The following is a 12,215-nucleotide window of genomic DNA, read 5'->3' as shown; positions in this document are numbered from 1 at the left end:
AGGTGAGTAATTCTTCTACATAGTAAAAAGCCTTTCTCAGGATCTTTTGTGGATTGCTTGAGGATGGACGGGATTTGGTTTGGCCATTCATTTTATCTTCAATGTTTTAAGAGTGTATCATGATATCCATGCTAACAGATTTTGTTGTGTTTAGAGGGCGATGAATCAATCGATAAGTTGATAGATAAAAGGGGGAAATTATATTATTATTTATTCAAGGTGGAAAAGTTCTGGAGTATATTCTCTGTAGTCTTAACCTATTTAAGACAAACTTCGACAGCAAAAAATCCTTTTCCTCCGTTGTAAACTTTCAAGCACAAACAACAGACTCATTGCATTGTGTGATTTGGAAAAATCGTGGTGAAGTAGGGGAAGAAACGTGGTTGACTTATCTGATTTGAGATCTCAATTTGGTGAAGGTATGTAACCCATATATATATATGTATTTTAATCATTTGAAGTGTTCTATTGTTTTCATGATGTTTGTTGATTGAGGATTTATGTAGTAATTCGGATTTGTGTTAATGAAATTAGTTTGCTATAATTTTAGGGTTTATGAGTTTGAATTGAATTGATTAGGTTGAGTTGAGAGGGTTACTGAGACAATCTGAAATTGCGAGGGAAAGGTTGTAGTAATAGTCTAGGGATTAGGCTTGAGATGGTGGTAATAATAATAATTTAAGTTTTCAGACTTGTGAAGATGGTCAAACTATTTCTGGTAAAACTGTTAAAAGTTTAGATGAGATTTGGAAAGGGTTATTTTTAATTTTTTTTTTTTAAATTTTGGATGATAAATTATTACTTTATTTTTATAACTCCAGTGAGGTTTGATTTTGGGTAAAATTACCGTAAAAAGGAAAATGTGTTCTGGGCACAACCTTTGGAAAAAAATAATTTATCAAAATATTTGTCCAGTAAAAATCCCCTTAACAAATTTAAATTATTATTATTTTCTTTTTCACTTTGTTCTAATTCCTACTATTCAAAGCTTTTAAAACTGAGCCTATAATGAAGCTGTTGTTTCACTTATTTCTGGATCCATTCAATTTATTTTCTAATTATTAGGTATTTTTTAAATAGTATTAAAACATGATATATATAAAATTCATTAAAAAATAATTTTATACAATTATCAACAACAATCAAATAAAATTTTAAATTAAAAACCTAAATTTCAATCCAATAAAATAAAAAAATAAAAAATAATTTTAAATATGTTAATTAAATAATTGATATTTTATTATACAAATAAAGAAAAAAATTAATTACCAAATTTATCATTAATTCAATTAAAATCTTACAAATTTTAATTTTTTTTTTGTTTCAATAAGACAAAAACTGTATAATATTATATAAATTCGGTTGTGTTATTTTAAATGGTTTTTCTAGTTCAATAGATTTATCAAATGTAATCAAATTTTAAATTAATCAATATTTATATATAAACAGTATCGAATTGTAAACTGGTTTATGATCTAATCGATTGAATTGGTTGATTCCAATTATAGATTGATTTACTATTTAATCAATTAAACCAATTGATTCGATCTAATTTTAAAACACGGCCAAGAATCCTAACCAGAGACTAAAATTGGGTCAAGTCGGCCGGGAAAATGGCCAGCCCGGAAGGCCCCGACAAACATCGTATTAACTCAAAAAATCTCATATTATTATTCAGAAAATTAATTATCTAAAATTAACATTTGAATCCTGTTCCTGTCTTAAGTATGGGGTGATTTTGCAAGAAACAACTGTATATAGTGCTCCATAATATTTAACATTATCATACTAAACGTCGGCCATTCTGAAGCCTAATAAAACCGAACAATATTTCTTCTAAAACACTATTATCCACTAATTTCGGTGTTTTCAAAACCCTAAAACTCTCAAATCAAAGGTTTGCTCTTTTGTCCTCTATAAGTTATTTATTTATTCCTTTTCGTTTTTTTGGTTGCTTGGAATGCAGATGAATGATGAAAAGGCTTTTGAGGGATGTGTATTTGTTCAATTTATTTTTATATTTTTTGAAGGAGTTCACCGTTTTAACCTGAGTAGCTAAATTGAGTGTTTAGATTATGCTATTGTTGGGGCAATGAAATTAACCAGAAAAAAAGTATTTGGTGCTCCTTTTTATCAGTGACTATGTTGTAGATAGTGAATATTATGGGTTTACTTACACTCGTTAGTATTTGTCTTTGGAAATGCATTGTTTTTGAAACATTGTTTTACTGCAGAAAGTTTCAGCTTGAAAAATTTGGTTTCAATGGTCAGCAAGAAAAGGAACTCCGATGTTGTAGAGGAAGCAGAGGGTGTAGTAGAAACAGCTGAAAATATAGAAAGTGATAATGTTGTTGCAAGTCCTTTGAAGAAGAAAATGAAAAAGGGTAAGAAAAAAGATGGGGATATGGCAGCTGAGGATTCATCTATTAAACCCATGGAAAGAAAGAAGAAGAGAAAAGCAGTGGACAAAGAGAGGCATCACGCTACCGTGGAATATAAAGAGTCAAAGCCCAAACAAACGGATGTAGCTGTAGAAAGGGAAGGAACTCGGACATCAGCTGTGTTTTCATCGGGTAATTGTATGCCCGAGTTCCATATTAGTGTTTTTCAGGATTTGGCATCGGCTAATGTTTCTTTGAGACAAGCTGCAGCAGAATCACTGGTGACACAGTTGGTGGAAGTTCAGAAGGCATATGAGAGGGGTGGGAGGGAGTTGGTTGAGGATGGAATGAAATTGGAAGCTGATAAATATGATGGGTTGAATGATTGTGCACCTTCTTTGAGATATGCTGTGCGTAGACTTATCCGTGGTGTTTCTTCATCTAGAGAGGTATGTTTAATTAATTTGATTGTCGATCTTATGCATTGTTATCAACTTTTTCTGTGTGGTTTATACATATGAATATGAAACTTTAATGTCTTACAATATAAACTTCAGGAACTCATATTTTTTTGGGCACAGCCTTTCGGGAGCTGCTTATCTGGCGTTTTAAGACTTGAGACTGTACTTGATATTTATAGATAACTGTTTGACACAATCTGTCTGTTCTCATTAATCATATTCTTGTGTCTCTATGTTCGTATTCGACATTTCCTTATTTCGTGAAATGTGATATTTTTGGTCTTCTTTAATTGAAGTTTCAAATTTAGGCTCTAATGGTATGCAATGGAAAAATATAGCAATATGATTTATCTAGATGACAGAATTTATAGAAAGAAAATCATTTCTAGACATAAAGGGGGTGAGGCATTATCTGCTTTCAAGCCCTGGTTGCATCAAGAAATTGTTGTGGGTCTGTAGAACCTTAGAAACCAAAGACTTGCAACCTATAACCATCTTTGGGGCCAGATACAAACTTGTTTATTCTAGCTGCAAAGATGCCCTGGTCAGCAATTTCAGCTCCATATCACAGCCTTTATAGCGGGAAGAAAATTATTGTACATATAAGTAATTTTTTATTTTAATCTTTTACCACATTGATCTGGTCAGAAAATTTTAAAAGCTTAAAGTAATATGGCCTCTTCACTTACATAATTGGAATCCATAATTAATAAAAGTTACAGTTTATATTAAGAAACAAGATTATGTCAGTTGACTGTGTATGCTTGTACGTAATTGAACACACATTATCTCCTCTACATATTGTTTTGACAGATTTTAATGTGAAATAAGTTGGCCTTTTTTGGTTTGGTTGGGTAACTTTGTGTAATGTCAAATACAAGTTTACCATAGCTTAATTCATTGCAATATCTGGTTGCATTTCATGGTTGCAACTGTTTCCTAATTCCTTTCTTCTGTTTATGTTTATTTATTTTACTTCAACCAAGGCTAGGAGTTTCCTTTTGTTGTCACAAGATATTTATGTTTATGTTTGACAAATTATATTGCTTCCTCTGCTTTAAGTTTATTTATCCTACAGATAAATTTTATTTGCATGTTATTTAACTTATTTATCATGCATTTTTTTCACTAAAATTTGCCATTTCTTCGGTTATTTGAGTTTAATGTTCTGTTTAATCATACCTGGTCCATTAAATCTTATAGTTATGTCAGTAACGATGAGAAGGTGAAACTTTTACATGTATTTAGAGCTACTATTGAGAGTGAGCTTTTTATGTCGTGGAAAATCTTTGGGATTTTATTTTGAAGTGAGAACAATTATGATCTCTGCACTATATTCTAGTTGTTGTTATGAACACTGGGTCATCTCTTTGACGACATTTTTGTGTTACTTTGGCTAATATATGCTGCGAAATTGCTTTTGCAGTGTGCAAGACAAGGGTTTGCTTTGGGTCTGACTCTTTTAATTGGTAAAATTCATAGTGTCAAAGTGGACTCGTTGCTGAAACTAATTGTTGATTTGCTAGAGGTCTCTTCATCAATGAAGGGTCTGGTAGGCAAAAATCTCTTTTATGTTCTTAATGTTGTATATGGTTTATATGTTTGTTATGATACACAATAGAACTTTCTAAGTTCTTTTCTATGTAATTTTAGGAAGCTCGGGATTGCCTTTTGGGACACTTGTTTGCTTATGGTGCTATTGCCCGGTCAGCAAGACTAACTAAAGAGTGGAACTCTGATAAAAACACACCATATATCAGGGAATTCACCAGTCTTCTTATCTCACTTGCTGCAAAGAGGCGATACCTGCAAGAGCCTGCTATGTCAATTATTTTAGATTTAACTGAAAGGGTATGCTCTAATAAATGGACAATGTTCATTGTGCCAGAATATCTGGGATGACTTGCTTTTATAGTTTATATATACACACGCACACATACACATACAGAAGGTAATGTTTTGGACCAATTAATAACATAGTACAATTTTTTCATTGCAATAGAAATTGTAGTTGGTCAATGTATGATAGCCCAAATAGCTTCTTTTCAGGTTCTTTGGAGGATATATTACTGTATCAAATCTCTTTAATGTGTTTATGATGGGATTTGAGGTTTTAGTTGTAAGAAGTGAAATAATGGTGAAAACTACAATTATTTTTTTAATAATATATTCACCAGACAGTTAAGTGCTAAAAGAGTTAACTTCCTGTTTCTATTTCTTATTCATTTTCTCCTGTATAATTTCTAATCAAGTAAAAGGCTTCTTTTTAAAAAGTATGTGGTTGCTAGGCTGATGTCTTGGTTGATTTGTTTCAGTAATGTCTGTCATTCAGTGCTTTTTTTCGCACTTCTGCTCTTTCCTTGTCATCTCTGTGCCTTCAAAGTTATTTTATTTTATTTTTTTAATTACTTTGGTTGGTTTTACCATATTATTTACATGGTCTTTTTCCTTCTCATAAAATGATGTGTCTCACTCTGTTTGATTTTTCATTATTTTCATTATGCATATGATGTAACATGCTTGGAATATTCAACAAACCCATTTAGAGTTATCCTCCAAGGTTAGGCTTTAAGATTCTTGCTTGAGCGTAAAACTACATGGAGGCTAGATTATCTGCATTAATAGACTTGAGCATTTTGATGGAAGAAGTTGGACCTTGGAGGGGCTAAAAACCGGGTCTATAATAATAAAGGCAGGGTTATTGTGATCTAAGTTTGTGAGATGGCTGCCTTGCTTGAGTTTCTCAGTTACTAGATTTCTGGATTCCTTGTACTTTTGATTATGATATTCTATATATTTGGGTGCTTTACTTGTATGTTTGGCATACATGGATCAGCTCTCCCTTTTAGGCATTCTAATAATTATTACTTGCTTAAATTGAAGGAGGAATTGTTCCATTCTCTTTATCCAGATGGTATGGGCCTGGACTTGTTTGTTTTGTCCTCTTAATTTTTATAGTGAGATGCTTTATGTTTTTGCAGTTGCCTACTGAAGCTTTGCTAAGTCATGTTCTTGAAGCTCCAGGTCTTCATGAATGGTTTGAAGGAGCCAATGAAGTTGGAAACCCTGATGCTCTGCTTTTAGCATTGAGAATTCAGGAAAGAATCTCTGTTGACAGCGGAAAGTTTGGCAAACTTTTGCCAACTCCCTTCAGCTCTAGCAAACTTTTTGCTGCTGACCATTTGTCCTTACTTGCCAATTGCTTGAAGGTAATTATCAGATATGTCCAAACACTGCAACTATAATACGGTGGATTACATATGATAAGTTTTCTAAATTACTTTTTCTTTTGTGTGGAAGGAATCCACCTTCTGTCAGCCCCGAGTTCACGGTGTGTGGCCTGTTCTGGTAAATGTGCTCTTACCTGATACAGTATTGCAAGCTGGGGATGCAACGTCAGTTTCAAGTTCCTTAAAGAAGCACAAAAAGAGTCGCAAGACCAGCGCTTCTGAAGAAGAAGTTGCTAAGAATCTTCAGTCTTTCTGTGAAGTTGTTGTTGAAGGATCCCTTCTTCTCTCATCCCATGACCGTAAAAACTTGGCATTTGATGTTCTGGCTCTTCTTTTCCCTAGGTTGCCTGCATCCTTTGTTTCAATTGTTCTGTCTTACAAACTTGTCCAGTGCCTGATCGATATACTTCCTTCAAAGGATGCATGGTTGTATGATGTTGCAAAGGATTTCCTCAAAAAATTATTGGATTGGGTTGGGAATGATGATGTCCGAAGAGTTGCTGTAATTGTTGCTTTACAAAAACACAGTAATGGCAAATTCGACTCCTTCACAAGGACTAAAACTGTGAAGGATTTGATGGCAGAGTTCAGAACAGAATCAGGTTACTCACTTTTCATTCAAAACCTAGTGAATATGTTTGTGGATGAAGGTCCTACGTCAGAGGAACCTTCAGATCAGAGCCAAACTACTGATGACAATTCAGAGATAGGTTCAATTGGAGAGAAAGATTCAGTGGGGACGTTGGCAAATTCTGATTTCCCGAAAAGTTGGGTCATAGAATCCCTCCCCAGTATTTTGAAATATCTGAACCTGGATCTTGAAGCAAAGTTCCGAGTGCAAATGGAAGTTTTAAAGTTTTTAGCTGTTCAGGGTTTGTTCTCTGCAGCACTTGGCACTGAAGTGACATCTTTTGAGTTACAAGAGAAATTTAGGTGGCCTAAAGCTGCTACCTCTGGTGCTCTTTGTAGGATGTGTATTGAGCAGCTGCAACTATTGCTGGCAAATGCTCAGAAGGTGGAGAATTCACGTTCTTTCCCAAATGGACTTGAGCCAAATGACCTTGGATCGTACTTCATGAGGTTTCTTAGTACATTATGCAACATTCCTTCAGTTTCTCTGTTTCGATCTTTAAGTGAGGATGACGAGAAAGCATTAAAGAAATTGCAGGAAATGGAAACTAAGCTTTATAGAGAGGTAGTTTATCATCCATTTTGTTTTTTGTGGATTCAACTCTTCATGCTATTAACTGTGGCCCCATTTTTTATGTTTATGGAATGGGGTAATTTTTGGAGTACTGGATCTGAGTACTGTAATATCTCACACTTTTCTGATAAAAAAGTTGGGCTTGTTTTGAATCTGCTTCAGATTGACTTCAATGTATATGGGTAATTTTTGTTTAATCATATTAAATAATTTTCTGTTTTTTGCATGCATTTAAACTTGTAGGAAAGGAACTGTGGGCTTAGTGTGAACGCAAATAAGTTGCATGCTCTCAGGTACTTGCTCATCCAGTTGCTTCTGCAAGTGCTCCTTCGACCTGGGGAATATTCTGAAGCTGCCTCTGAACTTGTCATGTGTTGTAAAAAAGCTTTTGCATCTTCTGATCTTCTTAACTCATCTGGCGAAGATGAGTTGGATGATGAATCAGAACCCAAGTTAATGGATGTCCTGGTGGATACATTGCTCTCATTGCTGCCACAGTCATCAGCTCCTATGCGGTCTCCCATAGAGCAGGTATGTATGAATATAGCAAGTGTAGATTTTTTTTCTGTGTCTATTGAAATCTGTTTGTAATGTTGATGTGTTATATATACTCCTGCAATTTACTTTGTTTGCAGCCTCATTTTTAATTTTGTGAAGTTGCAAACTGGTTCAACAATGTCATGATTTTTGTTACTCCACTTGTTCGATGCATTAGAAAGTTTACTTCTCATGGCTTTATTTTGATGACTTGGTAGCTAGTGCGTGTTTTTCCTTTAAAATTCATAAGCTTGGAAAAATGGAAGACTGATAGGAGAGGTTGTTGTTAGGTCCATATCTGGTAATAGATAAGGATGGGTTCTTCATTACTTCGATCAAGTTATTACTATTTTTCCAATACTTTCATAGGAGTCATCATTTATAATTTTTATAGAGAAAGAACTGGGTATAGCTTTTATTTGGAGATGATTATGGTGAATTAAGAAAATGGAACATAAACATGTTCAGACTTACATATTGTTATTAATTCAAAATGAAATTTATCTTGCTAGAGGTTCTCAATGGAGATGATATGTATACTTTATTTGGTATCTGTCTCTGTTGTTAGGTTTTCAAATATTTTTGTAATGATGTCACGGACAACGGACTGCTCCGGATGCTGCGGGTTATTAAGAGAGACCTAAAACTCTCTAGACATCACAATGCAAACAGTGAAGATGATGATGACGATTTTCTTGGTATTGAAGAAGAGGAAGAAATTGATGAAGCCGAGACTGGGGAAACAGGGGAGAGTGATGAGCAGATGGATGACTTAGAGGCAGTAGCTGATGTTGAAGAAGGTGATAAAGAACTTCCTGAAGATTCTGATAGCGGAGTGGATGATGAGGCAATGTTCCGCATGGACACTTATCTTGCCCAGATTTTCAAAGAGAAAAAGAATCAGGCTGGGAGTGAAACTGCTCAATCTCAGCTTAATCTGTTCAAACTCCGTGTTTTGTCATTGCTGGAAATTTACCTACATGAAAATCCAGGCAAGTACAAGTATTTATTGCTTCAGTTAAGGTTGGCTGTAATTGTCATATAGATTGCTTCAAACAGTTTTAGTATGAAATGAAAAATAAAAGCTTTCAGGAATGATTGTGGCTTGGATCATTGGATAATAAATAAGGACAGAATTTAGCAACACATACCCAATTATAATCAAATAAGAATAAAAAATCTGCCTTCTACTTGGTGTTTACTTAATCAACAAACTTAATTTCTTGTCCTTGGAATGATTTTTATATGTTAATAGGTTATTTAGATAGAATTGATTCTAAAAAATTTGCAATATTTCTTGTAACAATGATCATTTCACTTTCAACTATTTTCTAGCATCCTGATTTGTTTTTATGTGATTTGGAATTGTCTTCATTTCACAGGTAAGCCCCAGGTTCTGACAGTGTACTCAAACTTGGCCCAGGCTTTTGTTAACTCACATACTGCTGAATGTAGTGGGCAGCTTGAACAACGTATATGGGGAATCCTACAGAAGAAAATATTTAAGGCGAAAGACTTCCCTAAGACTGAATCTGTGCCACTATCTACTTTTGAATCTTTGTTGGAGAGAAACTTAAAATTGGCAGCAAAGCCGTTCAAGAAAAAGAAATCTGCTGCTAATCTATCTAAGAAGAAGCAGTCAGCCTCCTGGAACAGATACAAAATGATCATCTCACTGGCCCAGAATTCAACCTTTTGGATTCTGAAGATCATTGATGCTAGAAAATTTTCAGATTCTGAATTGCAGAAGGTTTATGACATTTTGTGTACTGTATTGGCTGGTTATTTTGATAGTAAGAAGTCTCAAATAAAATCTGAATTTTTGAAAGAAATATTTCGAAGAAGACCCTGGATTGGTCATCATCTCTTCAGCTTCATCCTGGAAAAATGTGGGAGTGCAAAATCAGGATTTCGTCAAGTTGAGGCACTGGATTTGGTGATGGAGATATTGAAGTCAATGGTTCCATTAAGCTCAGATGAAGCCAGTCGGGACACTTCAAAGAAAGCCATGAAGAGCCACCTCGGAAATCTCAGTCGACTGATCAAGGAGTTGGCAACACACATGCCCGAAAAGCAGTCCAGGAAATCTGAAGTACGCAAGTTCTGTTCTAAGATCTTTCAGATGGTATCAAGTGTTAACCTTACCAAATCTTTTCTTAAATATTTGACCCCTGATGCTCATGCTGCCTGTGAATCTGAACTTGGTGAGGCATTTCTTAATTTGAAGAAAATTGAATGAGCTCGGTAAGAGTAAATATTTTTGGAAAGATATTTATTGAAGAAATCCATTTGAATGGAATTCATCTTAATTATACTTACATTCTTGGGAAAACTTCAATTCAATCACCACTAACTCCTTGCCGAAGGCAAAATATACAAAGTTAAGGAGGCATTTTTGTCACTAAAAGGTTTCTGGTAGACACAGTTCGTGAAACTAAGCAGGAAGGCTTAGGCTGCAGCATTTTTTGATGAAATTTGCTGTTGGTAAAAGTGTTCATAAGTTTTGTGGGGGTTGTTATTGATATAGGAAGAGACTGAAAATGGCAAAAAGATTTTGAATGTGTTTTGTAATAGAATGTAATAATTTTATTTTAACGCAAACTGGTCATTTTTTGTAAATATTGCTGAGCTTCATTTAGAATTTGATATTATTGTGTAGAGAATAGATTTACAAAGAAATAAAGGAGTAAGAGTAGAATGTTAATCAACAACATTTGAATTGTATTCTCTGAGCTAAGCTATTCTAATCACACTCTTCTTCAACATTTCTAAATTTAATCTGTTGTTTCAAACTCCAAATCCAGCATGCAAGAGGCAATCTCTTCGGTCGAAGGCAAGCACAAGGGCGTGGATGTTTATTCTTTATTCAATAAATTTTTTATTGTTTAGAACAAAATGTCGTTGTAGTATAGTGGTAAGTATTCCTGCCTGTCACGCAGGTGACCCGGGTTCGATCCCCGGCAACGGCGATTTTTGGTTTTTGATTTTTTTTCCCCTGAATTGTTTCAGTACCCTTTCATTGAGCATGATTCCTTCACTTCAGCACAGAGTATCAATTCTCAACCGTCAAAAACTCTACTGATCCTTCCAACCAACAGCTATCATATGCACATAATAAAAATGTAAATCGGAGCCCCGCCTAAATTCGGGTTTTAACTTATTGAGAGTCCCCGTTGGCGAAGAAGAAGCTCAGTCTGTTTTGATTCTCCCCAAAGTCAGTCGCCTTCTCTCACTGTTTCAATTTCTCCAGTTGTCTTTGATTCCTCATGAATTTGAACTCTCACGAAACCAAATCGTTGTTTCACACACGGAAAAAATTATTTTTTTTAATAAAATACCATTAAATTTATGAGGAAGAGGAATGGAATCCCATTGCGCGGGGAAAAGGAAGGAATGCCATTCCTATTCCCATTGAATTCCATACAACAAACATGATTCCCATCCCCATTCCTTGTAAATGTGGGAATGTTGTCAAAGGATACAATTCCTTATATTACAATCAATCTAAATTACTTGAGTTTTCCCATGTTTGTATGCTAAATCTTTTTTACAAATTTTCTCAGACATCTCCCAAATTGAATCCCTAATACAAAAAACAAACTAGGGTTCTGCGCCAAGCTTCTCAAATTGCATCAAATTAGAGCTACAAGGTAAAATTACTGGATTGTCAAAGAAAAGAAAAAATGCTCGAACAACTATAGATGAAGAGGATTTTGGACAGGCAATTAAAGATGCTGCAACTCTCATTGCAAATGAAATAAGAGAATCGTATAGAATGTTGAGCCAAGCTATTGCAGGTCAAGATATCAATAAGAAACAAAAGCGGCTTAGCAAAGAGTTAATGAAGCTTGATAGACTTACAATGATGGAACAACTTAGAGCTTCTGCTATCATTGCTCGAGATCATGGATTACTTAATGTTTTTTAATGGTCTTCGTAGTGATGTTAAGGAAACTTGGGTTCGACTTATACTCAAAGGTGGGTAGTTAGTTATTTATTTAAAAAAAAAAAAAATTATATGTATTTATTTTAAAAATACAATAATAATATATTATTATAAAATTAGATAATTTTGAATTAAAAATAAAAAAATATTAAATTATATAGTAACGCATCATTATTGATATTCAAATTAGTATTTATTACAAATAAATATAGTATTTCTCTTGAAAACACGTAAATTTTTATAATTTATATATACTTTTGTTAGAAAAGGTATGGATTAGATCTCAACTTTTAGATATTGACTAAATTATATATTTCCATCCAAGGTGTGGGCAAAAAACATTGTTTACACCTTTTAATGATATAAATCACATTTTCTCATTCAACTTTTTTTTTTTTTAATAGGAAATCATCATACTACCCCTCCCTTCTTCACTTATTTTTTCTCTCCTCTGTT

General features: G+C 34.0%; 1 protein-coding gene and 1 non-coding gene across 6 annotated transcripts; both read left to right on the top strand.

Moving 5' to 3' along the window:
• The first annotated feature begins 121 nt into the window (after positions 1-121).
• On the top strand, positions 122-10,414 carry LOC123215113. 5 transcript variants are annotated; one of them, XM_044635179.1, is made up of 10 exons: positions 1,611-1,897; positions 2,235-2,830; positions 4,269-4,394; positions 4,496-4,693; positions 5,824-6,051; positions 6,143-7,267; positions 7,520-7,654; positions 8,069-8,092; positions 8,382-8,805; positions 9,196-10,414. In XM_044635179.1, the coding sequence occupies exons 2-10, from the start codon at positions 2,264-2,266 to the stop codon at positions 10,050-10,052; spliced, it is 3,684 nt and encodes a 1,227-aa protein (XP_044491114.1). In that variant the 5' UTR covers positions 1,611-1,897; positions 2,235-2,263; the 3' UTR covers positions 10,053-10,414. The 5 variants fall into 5 exon arrangements, with proteins under 5 accessions (XP_044491111.1, XP_044491114.1, XP_044491113.1 ...); XM_044635176.1 differs by lacking the exons at positions 1,611-1,897; positions 8,069-8,092 and adding an exon at positions 122-419 and having other exon boundaries at positions 7,520-7,807; XM_044635178.1 differs by lacking the exon at positions 8,069-8,092 and having other exon boundaries at positions 1,612-1,897; positions 2,245-2,830; positions 7,520-7,807.
• A 296-nt stretch (positions 10,415-10,710) lies between these two features.
• TRNAD-GUC lies at positions 10,711-10,782 on the top strand. Its single transcript has one exon. It is a non-coding gene; the product is annotated as a tRNA-Asp (tRNA).
• Positions 10,783-12,215: the final 1,433 nt, after the last annotated feature.

The sequence above is a fragment of the Mangifera indica genome, chromosome 4, assembly GCF_011075055.1.
Source record: "Mangifera indica cultivar Alphonso chromosome 4, CATAS_Mindica_2.1, whole genome shotgun sequence".
Classification (NCBI taxonomy): Eukaryota; Viridiplantae; Streptophyta; class Magnoliopsida; order Sapindales; family Anacardiaceae; genus Mangifera; species Mangifera indica.
Note: the sequence above shows the minus strand (reverse complement) of the source record. Positions and strands in the feature narration are given on the sequence as shown.